Consider the following 22,462-nt stretch of genomic DNA (forward strand, 5'->3'; position numbering starts at 1 on the left):
TTTAACTCAATATTGCCTTTGAGTGATCTAAATTTTAATTTCTCATTTAATTTGAATAATTTATATCCAGATAAAACTGTAAGTATTCAGGAAAAGCTAATTCACCTCAGATTTCTTCAAAGTAAATAGTCAGTCTTAGAGAATGATAATGTATGGGGTAAAACAGGAGACTACCTTATTCCCTGAGGACGTATTCCTTCAAACCAGGTTATGGCCATCTTTTTTTCCCCCTCACCCATGTTGAAGTATGTATATAGCACACCTGCTAGAGTATAATTCCTCTCAGAGAGTCTCTAAACTGAAACATTGGGATTACCTAACCAGATCTAATCTTTATAAGCTTTATTTGTCCACAGGAAATGGTCGATACCTCTGGGAACCTTGGTTTAAAATCAGCCTGGAGACTAAATTCTTCAAAAGAAACTTCTATTCTGTAATCGAAAATGTGGGCAAACTCCCTCTCAGTGTTTCTGAGTCCCTTTTTCCAATTCAACATTCCTTACAAGAATGAAATTTTGGCTTCATGTATAGCCACTAGGTCAGGATAGAGCAAAGGGTTTAGTATTAAAAGTTCTGATTTCCAAGTCTGACTCCACACCAGCTTTATGACAAGGCAAGCGACTTGAGCTTTCCAGGCTCCTTAATATATGACGTGAGGTGGGGATCATGATGATGTCATCTCATTTAGGATCTCCACTGCCTTGTTGATTTTCTGTGTTGAAGATGTGTCCACTGATGTAAGTAGGGTGTTAAAGTCTCCTGCTATCCCTGTATTCCCGTCAGTTCTTTATGTCTGTTGTTCACTCGCAAAGTCGCGTCCGATTCTGTGACCCCATGAACTGCAGCACACCAGGCCTCCCTGTCCTTTACTTAAATCTCCCAGGGTTTGCTCTAACCCATGTCCATTGAGTCGGTGATGCCATCCAACCATCTCATCTTCCGTCGCCCCCTTCTCCTGTCCTCAATCCCTCCCAGCATCAGGGCCTTTTCCAATGAGTCAGCTCTTCGCATCAGGTAACAAAGTATTGGAGCTTCAGCATCAGTCCTTCCAATTAATAATCAGGGTTGATTTCCTTTAGGATTGACTGGTTTCATCTTGCTGTCCAGGGGACTCTCCAGAGTCTCTCCATCACCACAGTTCAAAAGCATCAATTCTTCGGCACTCAGCCTTCTTTATGGTCCAACTCTCACATCCATACCTGACTACTGGAAAAACCACAGCTTTGACTATGTGGATTTTTGTCAGCAAAGGGATGTCTCTGCTCTATTAGTATTTGTTTTATGTATCTGGATGCTCCTCTATTGGGTGCATAAGTGTTGATGACTGTAATATCCTCTTGTATTGTAATGATCCTTTTGTCATTACAATAGCTCTAGTAGCTTGCCTTCTTTCTTTACAGCCTTTGTTTTAAAGTCTACTTTATCTGATATGAGTATCACCCCCTCCCTTTTTCTCATTTCCATTTCATGAAATGTCCTATGTGTCCTAAAGTGGGTCCTCTTGTAGGCAGCATGCCGTAGGTTCTTTTTTCATCCAATCTGCCATTCTATTTTTTTTAATTATTTATTTTAATTGGAGGATAATTACTTTATAATATTGTGATGGTTTCTGCCATACATCGATATGAATCAGCCACGGGTGCACATGTGTTTCTTGACTGGAACATTTAGTGCATTCACATTTAAGGTAATTATTGATAGATATATTTATTGCCATTTTAAACCTTGTTTAACCTGTTGGTTTTGTACTTTCATATTTGTCCATTTGTTTTCCCTTTTGTGGTTTGATGGCTGTCTTTCATATTATGTTTGTGTTCTGTTTTTGGTTTTTATGAATCTGCTGTATGTTTTTGATCTGTGGTTACCTTCTTTTTCAAGTGTATTAATTCCTTCCTGTATCTACTTGCTTTAGACTGGTAGTAATACAGGCTCAAACATATTCTGGGGGGAAAAATGTACATTTTCTTACTCTCCTCCCCTACGTTTTATGATTTTGATGTCCTCTTTTACATCTTCATATTCATCCCTTTGCTGTTTATTGTGGCTATCACTGCTTTCATGATTTTTTTAAAAAAATCTGGTCCTGGCTTATTTACTTTCCAGTTGTGATTTTCTCTTTCCTGTAGATTCTTACTTCTGTTTGGAGAAGAACTTTCACTATTTCCTTTAGGATATGTTTAGCATTACTGTAGTCTTTCAGTTTTTGCTTGTCTGTAAAATTCTTAATCTCTCCTTCTATTCTGAATTATGTCCTTGCTGGGTAGAATATCCTAGTTTTCAGATTTTCCTATCAGGACTTTGATTATATCTTGTCACTTCTGTCTTGCCTGTGCTGTCATATTTTCTTTTCTATCCTATTCCCTTTCATTTTTAAAAGATACCTTGGCCAGTAGTTTAAAAGGTACTGGTGTACATAAGCATGCATTATACACTTGAAACTTGTCATATATGTCGAATTACTATTTTAGCCAAGAATTTAAAGTACAGAGAACTCAAATTTTGCTAGTGTTATGGAATGGAATAAGTATTCAGTTGATTTTGGCAACTTTCAGGTGCTATCCTTTAACCATTACAGCATTAGTTTGTAATATTTCCTTTGGGATAAAGCATGCTGAACTTTGTCTACGTTTGAAGCAGGCTTCACAGGAGGTTAATTAGCAGAAAACTGTGGTATTGGAAGACTTTTCACTTAGCTAATATGAACTTTCTTGTAGATTGAAACTGATTTGTCAACTCCACCATCAAGAAGAAAAACACAATTTAACAAAGGTAATATACTTCTCTTTTGTAGCTCTGTTCTACTGTAGGGTAGTCTCTTTATTAACACAGTATTAAAATTAATTGTTCTCAAGTGGGCAGATCTATCAATTTGTTTCCTATAGTTATTTTCAATTTCCTTAAAATTGCTTTTAGGAATATATTAATCTTCTTCTCGTTACAGAATTAGCAGAAAACTCTGGTATTGGAAAACTTTTCACAAAGGCTATGGAGTCTTTAGATGAAGAAGAGAACGATTATTATTTTTCGAATTCTGATTCTGCATAGTATAAATAAGAGCACACGTCCAGGACGTTTATCAAGAAGCAGACAGTGTATTTGTGTCTTCATCTGAAGTATATATATATATATTTTCTTTATAGAAACTGCACACTTTTTCAAAGGTTTCAGATTTTATGTCTCATAAGCATCTTAGTCTGTTTAAGAAAATCATGTTCTATACAGGTTTTCTTTTTTTTTTTGCATTTAAGAAAATATTACTATCATTAAATGGAGAGATGGGGAAGAATAGAATATAGATTGTAGCTACTGAGTTCATGAAAACTATAGATTAGCATTTGTCACCACTTGTTATACAAGTCAGATCTAATGTTTTAATTACATGTTGTTTAAACCATTTGACAAGCTAAGTAGAATGAGAAAACATTTTGTTGTATTTTTAAGCAGACATAGCAAAAATTTGGTCTCAGTATTTAAAAGGCTGGATTAGACAAAATATTCAGGTTACAGATCTACTGTAAGAAGTCAAGTTACTATGTCATATCATAGTAAACACTGTTTTCCTTTTGGACAGCTTCTTTAGAAATAAACATCTTTTAGCATATTCTGCCATTATGTTTTAAATTTGACATGAAAATTTTTTTCCCTCTGTTTATCACTCACCCTTTCCAGTTAGGTTGTCAAATAAAGTAAGTTTGTTTTTATAATATTTGTGTTTTGGTTGGTTTTTCTAACTGTTGGATCACAGAAAAAAAATGACCTTTCTGGCTAACGGTTCAGCTCTTTCCTTGAAAAATATCAGAACTTATAGAAAAAATACATTTGTTTCTTAAGAATTTAGTCAGTAATGATCGGCTACTAAAGAACTATAAAATTCATAGAAACACAAGATTTAAAAAGAATAGTGCAGGTAAAGTGAGATCATTCTCTTTAAACTACCATGATAGTTTCTGCCACAAATATTTTTGCTAGGTGAAGGATGAAAAAAATGAAAGGGTTATGTTAGAGTAAGTCTAAAAGAACTACTGTAGAACTTTAGGTTGCAAATACCTCGTGTAATAATGTGCTGTTTGATGTTCATGGATAGTGTTTTAGGAATTAGAAGGTAGTTCAGTTCTATAATAGAAACAAAAAGGGTCTTTTGAAATAGCGTACACTCGGCATCAACTACAGTGCCCCCCCACTCCCCAGAGTCTCTGTGACCTATCAAGTCTCTGTTTATCCCACCTGCCAGGTACCAGGTTATTCCCATTTCTTTCCATTGGGTCATTAGATAAACTAGTAAGGTTTAAGGTAACATCCAAAGGAGACTTAAAATTGGAAGAGAAAGACTTTGAGGGCTCAAAGGTAGACAAGATGGACTGATAAACAATAGCGTTGATAAGTGCAACCTGTGGGAATATAGAAAGAGGCTGTTGCAGTTTAAAAATGGATAGACTTCTCTACCCAGCAAGCATAAGTAAATGAAATCCTCTAAGTTATGTCCCTCAAACCATGTCAATTTATGAAACACTTTGTCTGCAGCGTGCACACACAGAATCTGAGGACACTGGTGTCTGCATGAGAGAGGCTGTAGGGAAGCCATCAGTCCATGGCAGTGTGAGGTTGCTGAGGGGGCTGCACGCTTCTGGTGCAGCTGGGGCAGAGTTCCACCAGACGGCCCTACCCAACACACCCGCTGACACCACGTAGTGTGAGAAGCAGCAGCACAGCACACTGGAACCAGAAAGAGAAGCCCCTTTCCTCCTACCTGACAGAGCTTAGAATCATGCTCACTAGGGAGAAATGCTCAGAAATCCACTTTGCCATAGTATGGTGAGATACTAAAGGATGAATTTGAACCTGAGAGATATAATCAAATTTGCACATCAGCCAATAATTTATATCACTTCCTTTACTCTGTAAAGGAAAAATTTGACAAAATTACTGAATAGCAGAAAGATGAGATCAACTGCTTTAGAATTATTCAGAATTTACACTATCCCAAAGGAACTAAGTTCACAATCAGAGTAGCTTTTTTAGTGAAAGAAAACTATCTAGCTCTTGGGCTCCTGTTCTAGATTTCCCAGCCTATACCTGAGTAAGTCACTTGTTTCTGTGTCTCACTTTCATCATCTGATAGGAAAGAGACAAGCAATCTGAATTAGGTCAGCTTTGAAGTCCACGCCAAGTCTAAGTGAAACCCTCTGCTGTCAGGTTGATTCAACAATGGGAGAGAAAAATAAGGCAAACAGAGAATAAAGGACCTTAAGTGGGGAAAACATATATCCATAATTAAAGACTGCTTTAGCACTACACTGACTAGAAGGAAGGGACTCATGTTGCAGGTAATAATACGGAACCATCTTAAAATATTAGTAGCATCACAGATGCAATGTAATGGGTCACAATGACAGCCTACATTTGACAGCTCAACCTATACTGAAATTTTCCAACTCCATTATATCACTTCTTGGATATTTAAACAACAACAACAGAAGTAGTATAGACTGGAGTTCATACTACTAGAATTTGACAGCTGCTAGGATTCAGTTGCGGAGAAGGCAATGGCAAGCCACTCCAGTACTATTGCCTAGAAAATCCCATGGATGGAGGAGCCTGGTAGGCTGTGGTCCATGGGGTCGCTAAGGGTCGGACATGACTGAGCGACTTCACTTTCACTTTTCACTTTCACAGGTTGGAGAAGTAAATGGCAACCCGCTCCAGTGTTCTTGCCTGGAGAATCCCAGGGACGGGGGAGCCTGGTGGGCTTCCGTCTATGGGGTCACACAGAGTCGGACACGACTGAAGTGACTTAGCAGCAGCAGCAGCAGGATTCAGTTGATCACAATAAACTGTGGAAAATTCTGAAAGAGATGGGAATACCAGACCACCTGACCTGCCTCTTGAGAAACCTGTACGCAGGTGAAAAAGTTGGCTTAAAGCTCAACATTCAGAAAACAAAGATCATGGCATCCCGTCCCATCACTTCATGGGAAATAGATGGGGAAACAGTGGAAACAGTGTCAGACTTTATTTTGGGGGGCTCCAAAATCACTGTAGATGGTGACTGCAGCCATGAAATTAAAAGACGCTTACTCCTTGGAAGGAAAATGACCAACCTAGATAGCACATTAAAAAGCAGAGGCATTACTTTGCCAACAAAGGTCCATCTAGTCAAGGCTATGGTTTTACCAGTGGTCATGTATGGATTTGAGAGTTGGACTGTGAAGAAAGCTGAGTGCTGAAGAATTTATGCTTTTGAACTGTGGTGTTGGAGAAGACTCTTGAGAGTTCCTTGGACTGCAAGGAGATCCAACCAGTCCATCCTAGACCCTGATGCTGGGAGGGATTGGGAGCAGGAAGAGCAGGGGCCAACAGAGGATGAGATGGCTGGATGGCATCACCAACTCATGGACATGGGTTTGGGTGAACTCTGGGAGTTGGTGATGGACAGGGAGGCCTGGCGTGCTGTGATTCATGGGGTCGCAAAGGGTTGGACACGAATGAGTGACTGAACTGAGGATTCAGTTAAATTTTTTACTTTTCCTAGTTCCTGGGGCATTATCTCACAATACACCTACCACCCATTCCTATTCAATATTGTATATGTATAGGAAAAAATGTTTACAACCATTAAGCTGGCAGCAGATACATCAACCTATAATGCTAAAAATGACAATGACAGCACTATAATCTTTGGAAAATTTCTAAAATACATCTTTCACTCTAGCTTTTCTTAACAGCACCTTAAATAAACTTTTTATTCAATAAGAAAGTTTCATTATCTAACCAAAATAATTATTAAACATGTTTTCAATAATTTACATATTCTATATAAATAAAAATGTACACAGTATAAAACAATAGGGCGATATTCTCATATATATCTATTAAACTGATAATCATAAACTGCAGCAATGATTATTGGTGCATTTTGTCTTGTTCTCTGATAACACAACCTGAGCAGTCTGATCACGCATCAGATTCAGTACTACCTTGGTTAAGATCAGTTGGCAACATTTGCATGTCAAATATATAGTGAATATATCTATAGATCTCCTCAGCCTTTTGATGAGTTACTTGTGCATACATGGAAATTTCTTGAGGTGTGCTGAAAGATAAACAAAAATAGACTTGAACTTCTGACTTAAAAAATTCAATATTCTTGTTTACAGAACACCAAACAAAAGCCTTTAAGGAAATAACTCCCCCCACCTCCCAGATTTCTACATTCAGTTAGTGTGTTTAGCATTGGTTTAAATAAAACAAAAGCACATTTATTTCCTATATTTGAAATCATTTAAAATGATAACTTTAACATCTTATTTGGGCCTGTAGTTTAACCTATTTGCTAATATCTTCATTTGATTTTCAAGCAATATAGTCATTAAAACCTAGTAAAACTTTCAACTTGAACAATTTTTTAGTTACAGAACTAAACAGCCCAGAAATGTTAGAATGCAAGGTCAAAATGTAAGTGCTGTCTATCTCCCCATAGGGCTCTAAGCTACAAATACAATGCTTACCTTTTTTACCCCCCTCTCCTTCCATTAATGTCCTCAGCTTAATGAGGTGACAAGCAAAGTCTTTACTGAATGAATCTAACTGGCACTACACCTCTTTACTTTTAAAAAATGAAAATTCCAATGAAATCCCTCTTAGAACAATTTTAAATAACCATTTAAAAATACTAAAACAGACATACCTGTTTGTCATCTTTTTCACAGATGAAAACTGGTGACACATATTCAGTGCAGTTATATAACTTATATTGGGAATACTTAGATAAAATTGAAGAGTTTCACATTTATTACTGTTCACCACTGCTGGAACATGAATGCCAACATTCTTTCTTTGTTCCACTAAAGACAATTCTTTTAGCAAATCTGCAGTTTCTTCTTGGCAGGAACTGAAAAGAATTCGGATCCCAGCACCAATTAAGGTAGTCAGCAGGCTGTCATAGCTCTTTGTTCTCCTAAATATCCTGGATGTGTCTCCTAAATATTTTATATTTAAGAAAATGCAAACCTTAGTAACTTGCATTAAGTAGAACTGTTAATACATTATTAAAATCCCAAGATCTACATCATTAAGCAAACTAGTGCTTAATGAGAAATCCTTCTGCTAAAGATTTAAAGTGATTTTCAAATATCTGAGAGAGAAAATAGGGAAAACTTTCTTTATAAGTGTATTAAATTAGAATCAACAAGGTAAGTAGACAGGGGAGAAAGTATATTCCTAGATAACTCATTCCTGATGGCCAAGGCCATATTATTCATCTCTCAGATTCAGAATGTTAGCATTGCTGAAGCGTTCACTTAGTAATACTTCTAATAGATATAAAATTCTTATGTATTTATTTCAAGGATAACTTAATACATTCCACACCCATTATAATATCTCTAACTCTTGCCTGTTAATTTAACTCTTCCCTACTCTCCTCATTCATTTCCTTTCCATGTCTACCTACATTCTTCTTTTGGCATTCTTCCTTATGCCAAAAAAAAAAGTTTTTCCACAGCTTTTGTCACATTACTTTCCTTTTTATTACAAATCTATTTCCTTTATAAAGGGCATGTTGCTGCTGCTACTGCTGCTGCTAAGTCACTTCAGTCGTGTCCGACTCTGTGTGACCCCATAGACGGAAGCCCACCAGGCTCCCCCATCCCTGGGATTCTGCAGGCAAGAACACTGGAGTGGGTTGCCATTTCCTTCTCCAGTGTGTGAAAGTGAAAAGTGAAAGTGAAGTCGCTCAGTCGTGTCTGACCCTTAGCGACCCCACGGACTGCAGGCTACCAGGCTCCTCCATCCATGGGATTTTCTAGGCAAGAGTACTGGAGTGGCTTGCCATTGATTTCTCCGAAGGGCATGTTAGTATAAAGTAAATTATAGAAATTTAGCACTAGAAAGACCCAAAAGATCATATAATCTAAAGCCCTCATTTGTCAAATTAAAAAAAAAAAAAAGATTGGATTGGGGTTACTGAAAGATAGAGTGACTTACTCATGATCACACGGTTCAATAATGACAGTGGTGATGAAAAGGTACGTCACTCAATTCCGGAACCAATGTTTTACATAAACATTATTTCCTTTTATGTACGTAATGAGTATAATCCTTGAATTCTTCCATAGTGGCTTTCAGCTACATGATTTCACTGAATTCTTGTAACACCATGGGATGACTAGGAGAAGTATGCTATTAACTCCTCAGAGGAGTTAATTGTCAAATGGAATGTCACATAGCTATAGAAGACACCAGAACTCATTGCCTCTTCTGATTCCATATCCTATGATCTTTTCACTAGTCTCAGGGACGCCCTATACAGTTAAACATTATCCATAAAACTCCCTTCCTAACGGAAGCTCCAAGCCTGCATTTTCTAAAATATCCTAGGTACCCATTTTAGTGACCCACTGAGAATTCCGTCTTAACGTATTCAACATTAAACACCTCTTCAGTCTCTCAAATCTGCTGCTTCTCCCATATTCATAATTTCAAAGAACAGCACCACTACCTGACTGCCCAGTAATCAAGAAACCGGTCAGTTCAAGAGTAATTCTTGATTGCTTCCACTTACTCCTGCTAATTCTACCTTCTTAAACTCCTGAAACCTCCTCTCCCACACTGCTACCTTATTTCTGGTACCCTTCCCAGGGATCCTCCCAGATAAAGACTTATGACTGGTTCACTTGCCTTCAGTTCACCCTCTTCAATTCTCGTAAGCTGCATTTAAACACAGGGACTAATGAAAAATATTGTGACATTATGTAAATATTCATGAGTCAGGTATTCACATTTTAAGAGCCTACCACATCCTGACAGTAGAATAATGAACTAAATAATAGTCAAGTTCCTTTACAGCCTTATAAAAATACAAACCTGTTTTTTCTCTGTCCTTTTCCACAATCACACATATTCTTTCAAACATGCTCTGTAGGTACTGGATCTGATCGATGAGCTTGTTCTTGTTGATGCTATTTAACATTTCAGACTGAGACCTCCTTTCCACCACCATGCGGTTACTCACGATATAATCACAACCATTAAGAGGACAGACCTCTATTTGTAAGCCATGAATTGCTCTTAAGGAAGAAACTACTTCTGAACCAGAAACAATTTCACGACTATCTACAAGAATACAAGTTCTGTGGCCTTCCTGGGGCAGTCTTAGAGAAGCACGTGTGTCAGCCAAATGTGGTCTTGAGTTGGAACAGCATGGCATGGAAGTGCCAGAATCCTTCAGAGCTCTACCACCCTGAAAAGAGGAAAACATCAATCACCATCAATTACACATATGTTGGTGCCATAAACTTCTAACACCTAGGCTGATTTTTCTCACTGATACTTTTTCTTCTTCCTTCAACAGGACCAAAGCTACCACTAGCTACCACTTAACACCTAGTAGGATGGCTAGATATTTTCTAAAAGGAAAATTCATTGATGAGAATGTGAAAAAAACTGGGATAGTAACTCGGGATTACTATCTTTCTACTGGAGCTGATAATTCTTAGGCTCAGAGAAATGAAGTACTTTGTTGTTCTCGAATCTATTGATAAGACAACATTCCCATTGTTGGTGGGAATGAAAATGATGCAGCCACTTTGGAAAAGTTTGGCAAATTCACAAAGTTAAAGAATTACCATATGGCCCAGGAATTCCACTTCAAGGTAACATACCCATGACAAAGCCTCAGATACTTGTATGCCAAAGTTCATTACTTTTGGAAAATCCTCAGCCATTGCCAGTTCAACTAAATCTTCTACTTGCTCTCTCTTCTCCTTAATTCTAGTTTTTCTCTTTTTCCTTTCCTTCCTCTGCAAAGGGTCTTCACCTAGGCCCTGGGGACTACAGAGTTTGTTGTTCTTCCCCCAGTGGCTAAATGCTTTTTGTTCCACAGGGGAACGCTGGCAGAAGGAACTAGATGGGGCTTGGTGCCTTTCCCACAGCAGCTGCTCGTCACTTGCCCACAGCCTGCACTGGGAAGGAGGTTTCCTCTCTCAATCTTTTTTGTGAACACTTGATGACCAGCAATTCATTAAAGTTTTAGCTGAGGTCTCCTTACTAGATTGTACAATGTCCAGTGACTGTTCCAACTCAGCAAATCTCTCCTTGGAGGCATTTGTCTTTCCTTAGATATCAGGCTAATTGGTTGCCATGCAACCTCAGATCCAAATAAACATGATTTTGTAGATTATCTGGCTTTTTTTTGTTGTTGTTGCTGCTGCAAGGATGACAGCAACATTCTTTCCAGCTTTCTATATTCTGAGCTAAAGAGGAAGTGCTAATCACTCAGAATAATCTTTAACATGCATTTAATATTCAATTTTTTAAGAAAAAGAATAAATCTAATGAAGGAAGAAATGACACTAAAGAAACAAAAAATATTAGAAATATTTAGTTATCTTCGAATACAAGATGGCTTTTTAAACACATGTCAGAAATTATAAAGAAAAAAATTGGAACTCTATAAAAAAGCTAAAATTTCCTATGGAAAAACCTACTAAAAACAAAGGCAAGTGAAGAACAAGGAACACTGTGTATATAATATACATGACAGACAAATATTCACATTTTCAGTATCTAACAGTTTTTGACAGGATATTTAGTTTATTTTTCTGTCTTTTCAAATTTACCTCAAATTCTTTCCCCTCCTAATTTGAAGAAGAATCATACCATGCACTATATGCTGCTGCTGCTAAGTCACTTCAGTCGTGTCCGACTCTGTGTGACCCCATAGATGGCAGCCCACCAGGCTGTTCCGTCCCTGGGATTCTCCAGGCAAGAACACTGGAGTGGGTTGCCATTTCCTTCTCCAATGTGTGAAAGTGAAAAGTGAAAGTGAAGTCGCTCAGTCGTGTCCGACCCTTAGCGACCCCGTGGGACAGAAGTTAAAATAGACTTCTGTAAAAATCTACTTACCCTTTTTCACAGTCCTCAAAATATTACTAGGGTGTATCTACGTTTTTTGGTTGGAGCATGCTGAAGTAGAAATGCAGAGAGTGCTTACTGGTTTTCAAAGTATTGTGCAAGTACTACCTACCTTGACCCTCGGGATTACTATCTTTCTACTGAAGCTGATAATTCTTAGGCTCAGAGAAATGAAGTACTTTGTTGTTCTCGAATCTATTGATAAGACAATCTAGTCAACTTTATCTAATTATGCCTTCCAGAAATACTTTCATGCAAAAAGAAAAAAAAAAAGTCTGGAGATAATGTATAGAAATGCCGATCTGAGGGCCACTGGGCGGACACTGGAGCATGTTGCTCGGGTGGAATGGCCTAATACACCCGGAGTAAGACAGCAACAGAAATCTAGGTCTAGGTCTATTACTGTCACTTTAACCCCTGGTTTAGCAAAATTACTGCAACTATAAACTCCTAAAAACTGAAAATAGTTTTGGGGATTACTTCAGCAATAGTAAAATAAAGAGGAGCTAGAAAGTAAACTAGATAACCATTCTGGAAGGAAAGAAATTCAAAGAAAGAAAATAAGGCCCCTAACCTCCTCTCCCCAGTAAGTAGATGAGAGTTACATACCTGAAGCCTTCAGAGAGGGAAAGAAAAATTAATCTGGGGAAACTAGTTCTGAGCATGTAATTTCTGTAACCTTGCAAGAGGCTAATTTCCTATATTCTTTTTATAAAATAAGCACATTTCCTTACAGTGTTCTTAAGAAAGTTATTAACACATTAAAAAAAAACAAGCATACTATGAATTAGCTATATAATTTAGTATGCTGATTTCCAGTCTGAAGAATTCTATTACTTGTTAATTTTTCTTTGTTATTTAACACAAAAGAAAGGAAAACAAACAAACAAAAAAACCTTTTGGTAAATGCATGAAGGTTTTTTTTCTGATTTGATTCATACCTTCAACTGAACTGGAAACTTTCTACAGTCTTTCTGTGCGCTGACAGTAGTGAACAATGATGAGACAGATTCCATGTTAGTATGACTCTGAGGTTTGAAGTCCGAGACATCAGAAACGGGAACCTTTAAATTAGGTGGTGTCTGTTGTCTCTGGTTTAGCAATTGATTACCAACTGGATTAGAGTGGTCCCTGGACTGCAATGAAGACCCAGAAGGCACTGTGCTTGGGGTAACCACAATCCTGGATTCCTGTTTATTCTTTACATCGTTTTCCTCCTCACTTGAATCATCCAGTAAAATAATTCTGGATAATTTATTTTGTGAACGTGCACGATTTTGTCTCGTCTTCATTTGTTTCAGCTTTACTGCACGTCGGGTTTTATATTTTTTACTCTCACTTGTATAGCAGTCTTCAGTTATTAGGTTAAAATCAACACAAACTTCTTCACTTGACTGGCTTTTACAAGACTCTTCTTCATCAACACAAAAACTGTCTTCTAGATAGGTTTCATCTTGCTCAGGAATCTACAATAAAAACACAAATAAGAGTATAATAAACTTTATAAAGTAAAGTTTACCAGCATGTTTTTAACATATTATTTTAAGTTCAAGATATCTCTCTGAATATTTATTTCATTTACTTTATTAATCCAGTCACTTGCTCAACTGACTCTTTATTGGGCATATTCTTCTTTTCTTCCAGTTTTATTGGGACATAATTGGCATACAACACTGTATAAGTTTAAGGTGTACAGCATAATGATTTGACTTGCTACATCATGAAATAAATTTAGTGAACAGCATTCATCTCATAGAGAAGCAAAATTAAAGAAATAGAAAAACATACTTTTTCCTTGTGGTGAGAACTCTCTTGACAATTTTCATATTTAACATACAGCAGTATTAATTATATTTATCATGTATATTACATCCCAAGGTCTGTGCCTGCATGAATGCTCAGTCATGTTTGACTCTTTGTGACCCCATGGACTGTAGCCCGCCAGGCTTCTCTGTCCATGGCATTTTCCAGGCAAGAATACTGGAGTGGGTTGCCATTTTCTCCTCCAGGGGATCTTCCCAACCCAGAGATTGAACCTGCATTTCTTGTGTCTCCTGCACTGAGCAGGATTCTTTACTGACCTCGACACCTGGGAAGCCCATCACAAGTACCTATTTACCTTACAACTGAAGTGTGCACTTTTTGACTGCCTTCTTCCAATTCCCCTTTTCCCTACAGCATCCCCTGCCCACGCCTCTGATAACCATAAACCTGATCCCCTTTTCTATGAGTTAGTTTGCTTTTGAAGTATAATTAACCTGCAACATGATGTTAGTTCTGTTACATAACATATATTTCAAAATGATCACCAGGATAAGTCTAGTTACAATCTGCCACTGTACAAAGATATTACATAATTATTGACTATATTCCCCACACTGTATGTTTCATAGGAATGACATTTATTTTGCAATTGGAAATTTGTATCCCTTAATCTCCCTCACCTATTTCTCTCCCCGCCACCATTCCTCTCTGGCAACCACCGGATTGTTCTTTGTGTGTATGATTTCCTTATTAAGGTGGTTCATTTATTTTTCAGATTCTACATATAAGTGAAATCATATAATATTTTTCCTTCTCTGACTTCTTTCACTTAGCATAATGCCCTCTAGGTCCATCCATGTGGTCACAAAAGGCAAAATTTCATTCTTCTCTATGGCTGAGTAAACTTCCAGTTTTTATATATACAACATCTTCTTTCTGAGTATATTCTTTAATGGAAGAAAATGGGAAGTTTGGGAATAAAAAAAAAATGATTTACCCTCTAGAAATTTATAGTCCAGTGCAAGTAGCCAGAAAAATGAACAGTAATTCATAAAATGCTGTGATAAGTAATTCATAAAACACTATATAATAAATACAATGAAAGTACAGAGATATGAATGATCATAAAAAAATGCCCATATTTCTGAGCTGAATATGGCAATTTATGAACAAATAAGACTAATACAAAATTTATTCCATAAATGAAAATTAATTTATAATTTTTGTGATATGCCATTTTAATGGGAATAATAATTTCTAAGAGAAATATGACAACAGAAGAGTTAAAATTTTAACTAATAGATGATAAAGTTCTATTCACTTCCTTTAAATATTCTAATTGGAAAACAAATTCAGAGTATATTCTAATTAGCTCAAGTTAACAAAAGGAAAATGTGATCAAATTATGACTGAAAGGGATTTTGAGAATTCACATAGTCCATCTTCCTTACTCAGGGCAGAAACTACTGCAAATAGTTCTGATGGAGTTTTAGAAACAAAATGAAGGCTTCATTAACAGGAATATATTCCAACATCACCACCAAGAAATTCTCCACTATATTTCTATAGTTCATACCTGGGAGAAAATGTTTATGTTGTTATGTTTCTTATGGACCATTTTGTATCGATTGCTCATCAATGGACTTCGCACAGATTTCATGTAAACAGCTCTCATTTCAGAATCTGTATAAAGATAAAAAAATTTTCAAATACCAAAATTATTTAAATGAAAAGTAATGAAGTATTTAACTTTGACCTATCCCAGATTCAAGATTCCCTGGTAGCTCGCTGGCAAAGAACCCACCTGCCAGTGCAGGAAGCTTGGGTTCTACCCCTGAGTCAGGCAGAGCCCCTAGAGGAGGAAATGGCAACCTATTCCAGTATTCTAGCCTGGGAAATCCCATGGACAGAGGAGCCTGGCAGGCTGCAGTCCAAGGGGTTGGAGAGAGTTGGACATGACTTAGTGACTAAACAACAATATAGTACGTAACCTTTTGAATCAGGCTTTTTTCACAAAGCACAATTCATGTGAGAATCATATGCCGATTATTTTTTAAAGTTATCTAGTAAAGAGTACCTAAGAAATGAGGCATGAAAAAAAATACAATGTGGAATTTGAGATTTTCTTTAAAAAAAAAAAAAACCTCTGAAATTCTACATATTTCAAACATACTTAAAAAAAAAAGTACTGTGTCTAAATGGAGTTTCAGATCTCCCTATTCTTTATCACAACTGAGCTACCTTCAACCTTCCTAACAGCAGCAACTGAAGTCCTTCCTGTTGCTCAAGCCCACTGACTCCCTCTTTGTCTCTCTGCTGCTGCTGCTAACTCGCTTTAGTTGTGTTTGACTCTGTGAGACCCCATAGACGGCAGCCCACCAGGCTCCCCCATCCCTGGGATTCTCTAGGCAAGAACACTGGAGTGGGTTGCCATTTCTTCTCCAATGCATGAAAGTGAAAAGTGAAAGTGAAGTCGCTCACTCGTTTCCAACTCTTAGTGACCCCATGGACTGCAGCGTACCAGGATCCTCCGTCCATGGGATTTTCCAGGCAAGAGTACTGGAGTGGGGTGCCATTGCTTTTTGTCTCTCTAATCCATCAGAAAATCCCATCAGCTGTACACAGTAAGAACCCAATCTTTCTCCTCTCTCACTGCCACCATCATTCCTTGATTAGATTACTGCATGGCCTCTTATATGGTCCTTTCTTCCACCTTTGTTCCCAGACAGGCCATTCTCAACACAGAAGCTGGAGCGATACAAAATAACATGAGTTGGCTGCTCATTCATTACCCCTCTGATTTCACTTCCTACTACCCCCCTTCTTCCCCTCAGTTCTAGTCATAATGGTGTCCCTTGAACAAGCCAGGCATACTCCTGCTTCAGGGCCTTTACACTGGTCATCTTTGCATCAACAGTCTCCCACCAGATTCTACTATAAACCATCATATCTGTATCAGCAACACACTACTGAGACCTCTGTATTTAAAGCCTTCTTCTTTAAGTCGTGGACCTTGGGAAACTTTGCCGTCTTAAGTCATATGAGACCCTGCAGGAGCAGAATAATGGCAAGATTTGTGAAAGATAAGAATCCAGAAAAGCCCACTATTTTCCCATTTCCATTGCAGCCAGTCTGAATCATCTACAGAAGACCTGCTCAAGCTCTAAAAGTAGTCTCCCTTACTTGACGAATTTAATACATTTAGCTTTGGTTTTAACAGACTGCATGGTTGAATTCCTCATCTCCTAGAGTTTGGACAAATGTCACTTCAATGAGGTCAACCCCTAATTACCTTACTCAAATTTACAGCTTAATACCCCAACCCCTGATACTCCAAATCTTCATCTTACTCAATTTGTTTTTGTTTTTCTGTAATTTGTCTTACACTAAATAATTTAGTTATTGTGTATATTGTTTCTCTTCTTCCATTCTAAAGTACGCTTCATAAGCACAGGGGGTTTTGTCCATTTTGTTCACAGATACAGCTTTCTCAAGAACCTTACAGCGCGCTAGGCACATACCAGGTATTAAATACTCATTTAAATGAACAACTAACAGCCAGCCAGGTCTCTAGAGACTGTTTCTTTTTAAAATTAGTAGAAGCCTATAAACAAGCAACTCTCACATAAAAAAAAAATTACAGAATTTGAATGAAAATAACCAACTATTTTACACACGTCAAATTTAACTCCCTTTAAAGTCAAGGTTCTTTGGAAAATGACTAGAATATTTAAGTAAAAGCATTGCAAATGAAAATAAAAAGAAGTATTATTGTATCATTTACCATTTATAGCCTGTGACAGTTGAGTCTCATCATTTAAAAAGTCAAGGAGTGAGGAGTCTTGTTCATTTTCTGACTCATCATTTTCATCTGATGAAACATATTCTGCATCTTCTTGGGAAAGTTCTGCTTCTTCATCTAAAAACTTCCTAGCTGCGAGCTAAGATAAATAAGAAAACAGGAAAGTGCCTTTAAGAAAATCATTTAATGTCCTCAAATAACTGAAAACGGTTTTGGAAAATGGATTTCTTGCCAGTGCTTTTAAGAAAAAAATAATAAAAATAGAAAACTGTGAGATGAAATGATAAAGTAGCATATCTATTTAAAATGTCTTCTTTTAATTGTTATAAATAAAATAAACTACAGGTCAGCATGTCTGCTTGCTGAATGTTTTTTTAATAAAGTCTCTTGAGTCTTTCAGGGTAATTCATTTTTGCCAGGAAAAATACAGTGCCACAAGAAGACTGATCAGAAAAAAAAAGTGCTAAGAATTCTTTTCCAAAAATTTGAATATTGGATATAGATAAGAAAAACAATATAAATATTATAAAAGCAAATATTTTAAAATTCAGACTTCTGTCTCTATATTTTCTTTGATTTGAATGTTACATCTTCAGTACACTAAAGTTTCTTCATTTAGTTCTTCAAAATAACACAACATTGCAAAATAGCTTCAAAACACAAAGAGAAACTAAGAAACCACACTTTGAGTTTTTAATTCTAGTAAAAAAAAGTAAAGTTAGGATCAAAATAATTTTTAAGTTTTGTTTTTTTCCTATAAAGAAATTATAGAGAAATCTATGTAAAATCTACTCTTCTTTGCTAATTAAAAATATATAGTATATTTATATAAAAATAAGAAACTGAAAAAAGTTTACCTTTAGGTGATTCTGTCTCTTTCGGACTTTGATGCTTCTTTTGGCATTACTCTTACGATCCTTGAAGTCTTCTGATTGTGGATCTTGTTTGTGGAAATTATCACTCTCATCACTAGATGATAAATCTAACTATAATTCAATAAAATTCTTACATAAGAAAATATAATTTAAGTGTTGTATCTTAATGAGTTTCTGAAGGGTTGTTGCTTCTACTGTCATTTTTTCCTTTTAACTAGTTGACTGAACATTTTGTTAGAAAAATAAAATGCTCTTACAACTCAGAGCCATGCATAAATACATCATATTTAAAAATTTAAAAGTTAGATAATTCTAAGTAATAAATCAGATAATACAAGTAATACTAATACAGTATTCATTCAATTTTGTATGAAATTGAATGTATCTGATGAACGTTTATGTTTTTAGCTTAACTGTTTCCTTTAAAAGATCCTGAAGGGCTTCACAAAAAATAATTGTCTATAAATATAGCTATCAAAATCAATTCAAACATATACAAGTCCTTTCAAACTAAGAAAAAAATATAACAACTAATCTTTTGACTATGAAGCCTACTACAGTGTCTCTTACAGAATAATATACAACCAACCCAAATAATGAAAAGAAATTTATCAAAATAACTTCAAGTAACAGGGATAATTTTAGGTTAAGGTGGATTGAACATCAGCATTATCAATATTTTAATTCACTTCTAGTAAGTCAATCAGACGTTTTAGATAAAGGAGCAAGTTAAAACAATTTTTTAAATGGAGTTTTATATGAGTATACAAAGTTAATGAGGGCTGATTGCAATTTTAATTAATCTTGCACAAATTATACTAGTTAGTATTAGAAAATTAAAACACACATGATTTCCTCGTCTCAAAATTTAGCTATCAGCTATAAACTGATGACAAACGAATACTAAAGCCTTAAGATGTGCCCACTGACCAATTTTCACATTTTCATAGTTGTCAATGCCTGCCAGACATTGTCACTTTACTGTCCTACATGGACTTCAAACTCGAACATGTTCAACTCTGAACTCACCACTCTTTCTTGTTTCCTCTAAAAACATGACGTATCTGCCAACTAAGCCCAAGCCAAAATCAAACAGTCATTGTGGACTCCTTTCCCTTCTTTCAAACTCATTCAGTAAGCAAAAGAATGAATAAGGCCTTCCAAAAGCTTCAGTTCAGTTCAGTCGCTCAGTCGTGTCCGACTCTCCGCGACCCCATGAATCACAGCACGCCAGGCCTCCCTGTCCATCACCAACTCCTAGAGTTCACTCAAACCCCTGTCCATTGAGTCGGTGATGCCATCCAGCCATCTCATTCTCCGTCGTCCCCTTCTCCTCCTGCCTTCAATCTTTCCCAGCATCAGGGTCTTTTCAAATGAGTCAGCTCTTCACATGAGGTGGCCAAAGTATTGGAGTTTCAGCTTTAGCATCAGTCCTTCCAATGAATACCCAGGATTGATCTCCTTTAGAATGGACTGGTTGGATCTCCTTGCAGTCCAAGGGACTCTCAAGAGTCTTCTCCAGCACCACAGTTCAAAAGCATCAATTCTTCGGCAATCAGCTTTCATCACAGTCCAACTTTCACATCCATACATGGCCACTGGAAAAACCATAGCCTTGACTAGACAGACCTTGGTTGGCAAAGTAATGTCTCTGCTTTTTAATATGCTGTCTAGGTTGGTCATAACTTTCCTTCCAAGGAGTAAGCATCTTTTAATTTCCTGGCTGCAATCAGCATCCGCAGTGATTTTGGAGCCCCCAAAAATAAAGTCTGACACTGTTTCCACTGTTTTCCCATCTATTTCCCATGAAGTGATGGGACCAGATGCCATGATCTTTGTTTTCTGAATGTTGAGCTTCAAGCCAACCTTTTCACTCTCCTCTTTCACTTTCATCAAGAGGCTTTTTAGTTCCTCTTCACTTTCTGCCATAAGGGTGGTGTCATCTGCATATCTGAGGTTATTGATATTTCTCCCCCAGATTTTTCTCCAGCTTTACTTTCTGGTACTTTCTGTCTTACAATCCACAACAAGAGATGCTGTTTCCCTGCTCTGTATCCTTCTTTAAGCTGCTGGGAATGCCTTCCCTTCTCCCTTCTTTTCCCCTAAAATATGTATGCTTTAAGATTTATATAAGGTGTTATTTTCAAGAAGCTTGCCAGAACTCCCAAGGTCTAGGTTAAGTTTCATTTTCTCTTATCACGTAAAAAATTATATGGAAACTATCCATTTACTTATCTATCCTTCCTATTAGATTATACACTTAAAACACTACCCGGAAATACTCTATACTATCCCCAGCATCTTGCACAGTTGATACAGGGTAGGTATTTAATCAATGTTTCCTGAATTGCTGGAGTGTACTGACAAAAATAGGAACGGTTTTTTGAAGCAGTTTAAAATTAAAACAGAAATTCCAGTCACTGAGGGTTAACTATCCTTTTCTGTTAAGCATAACATACCTATGCTCATCTAGTCACATATTTCTCTTGTAATATTTATCTCAAAAAGATTTGAATTACTATTTATTATTTGTTATTTACTCACTCTGTTTGGAGGAACCCTGCGCTTTTTGACAACCTGAAGTGGAGAATCAACTTCGCTATTTTTCTGATTCTAGATAAAGTAGACAAAGTAAAAAGTTAAAAAAAAAGTTTTAAGGGAAACAAGAAACTTTGTATGATCTTGCTACTGTGATTACTGACCAACTCACCTCAGGGGACTCCAAAACATTTCCTTTTGTTTTTTTACTTTTTCTTCGGAAAATCTCATCATCTTCACTTTCACGACTTGATAATTGTCCATCTATAATTTATTTAAAGGTAATGAATCTGGTCAACAGATTTAAGTTTATCCAACCACAAGTATCTGTTTTATTGATGGGCACAGTTCCTGGCAATCTTAACATTTATTCAGTCTCAAAGATAGTTTTTCTTGCATCCCTCACTCTGGAGGAAGCCAGATGCTATATGGTAAGAATAGAGGAAGTAATCCCATGGAGAGGAAAACATGGCAGGAAACTGAGGACTCTTATACAACAGCAATATGATCCACCAAGCTGATTCAAGCCTTCAGATAACTGTAGCCCTGGCCACGGTTTTGAATGCAAGCTCATACAATATCTGGAGTCAGAAATCCTGGCCAAGCCATTCTCGAATTCCTAGTCTACAGAAATGGTGAAATCATACATGCTGTTTTTAGCCATTAAGTTTGCAGTAAATTTGTTATGCAGCCAGAGATAAATAATACAGATTTTGGTACCTGGAAATAGGGAATTAATTACCAAAAACCTAAATGTTGGATATAGCTTTAGAACTAAAGAATGGGCAGAAGCTAAAAGAACTCTTTTTGTTGTTGTTAAAAGAATTTTTGAGGAGAGTTTTTGTGAAAGTTTGAAAAGCCTCAAAGGAATTGTTTAGAGGAAGATTAATGGCCATTGAGGAGGTCATGGGTGACAGCTTCAAGAAGGAAGAAAATACTTATTAGACATTATAGGAAAGAGAAATCTTACTGTAGAGCCAGAAAGTTTAGCAACATTGCAGTAACACAGAAAATAGAAAATGTACATCATGAAGGAGGTACCAGACCATCATACCTGTCTCCTGAGACACCTGTCAAGAAGCAGAAGTTAGAACCAGACAGGAAACAACTGACTGTTTCAAAATTGAGAAAGGAGTAGGACAAGACTGTATACTGTCACTTTGTTTATTTAACATATGCAGAGTACATAATGCGAAATTCTGGGCTAGATGGAGCTCAAGCTGGAACAAAGACTGCTGGGAGAAACAGCAACAATTTCAGATATGCAGACGATACCACACTAATGGTGGAAAGCGAAGAGGAACTAAAGAGCCTCTTGATGAGAGTGAGAGAGAAGAGTGAAAGAACTGGCTTAAATCTCAACATTCAAAAAACTAAGATCATGACAACTAGTCCCATCACTTCATGGCAAACAGAAGGGGAAGAAGTGGAAGCGGTGACAGATTTTCTTCTTTGGGGCTCCAAAATCACTGTAGATAGTGACTGCAGCCATGAAATTAAAAGACACTTGTTTCTTGGAAGGAAAGCTATTCAAACCTAGACAGCATATTAAAAAGCAGAGACAATGGGAGAG

At 36.9% G+C, this 22,462-nt stretch overlaps 2 protein-coding genes across 2 annotated transcripts in view; one reads left to right on the forward strand and one right to left on the reverse strand.

The window, feature by feature from the left end:
- MIS18BP1 (MIS18 binding protein 1) overlaps positions 1-3,647 on the forward strand; it is a 50,815-nt gene extending 47,168 nt beyond the window's left edge. Inside the window, 2 exon segments of the mRNA XM_088829469.1 lie at positions 2,715-2,769; positions 2,942-3,647. Coding sequence (XP_088685595.1) covers positions 2,715-2,769; positions 2,942-3,045 — 159 coding nt within the window. The 3' untranslated portion in view covers positions 3,046-3,647.
- A 1-nt stretch (position 3,648) lies between these two features.
- Positions 3,649-22,462, reverse strand: part of FANCM (FA complementation group M) — a 61,533-nt gene continuing 42,719 nt past the window's right edge. Inside the window, exons 15-23 of the mRNA XM_088829470.1 lie at positions 21,062-21,153; positions 20,896-20,964; positions 18,334-18,462; positions 17,459-17,615; positions 15,251-15,357; positions 12,852-13,376; positions 9,862-10,237; positions 7,685-7,976; positions 3,649-7,090 (exon numbers count right to left, since the gene is read on the reverse strand). Coding sequence (XP_088685596.1) covers positions 6,952-7,090; positions 7,685-7,976; positions 9,862-10,237; positions 12,852-13,376; positions 15,251-15,357; positions 17,459-17,615; positions 18,334-18,462; positions 20,896-20,964; positions 21,062-21,153 — 1,886 coding nt within the window. The 3' untranslated portion in view covers positions 3,649-6,951. The remainder of the gene's footprint in view (positions 7,091-7,684; positions 7,977-9,861; positions 10,238-12,851; positions 13,377-15,250; positions 15,358-17,458; positions 17,616-18,333; positions 18,463-20,895; positions 20,965-21,061; positions 21,154-22,462) is intronic.

This window comes from Moschus berezovskii, chromosome 21 (genome assembly GCF_049115385.1).
Source record: "Moschus berezovskii isolate FMDL1 chromosome 21, NW_MosBer_1.0, whole genome shotgun sequence".
Taxonomy (NCBI): Eukaryota; Metazoa; Chordata; class Mammalia; order Artiodactyla; family Moschidae; genus Moschus; species Moschus berezovskii.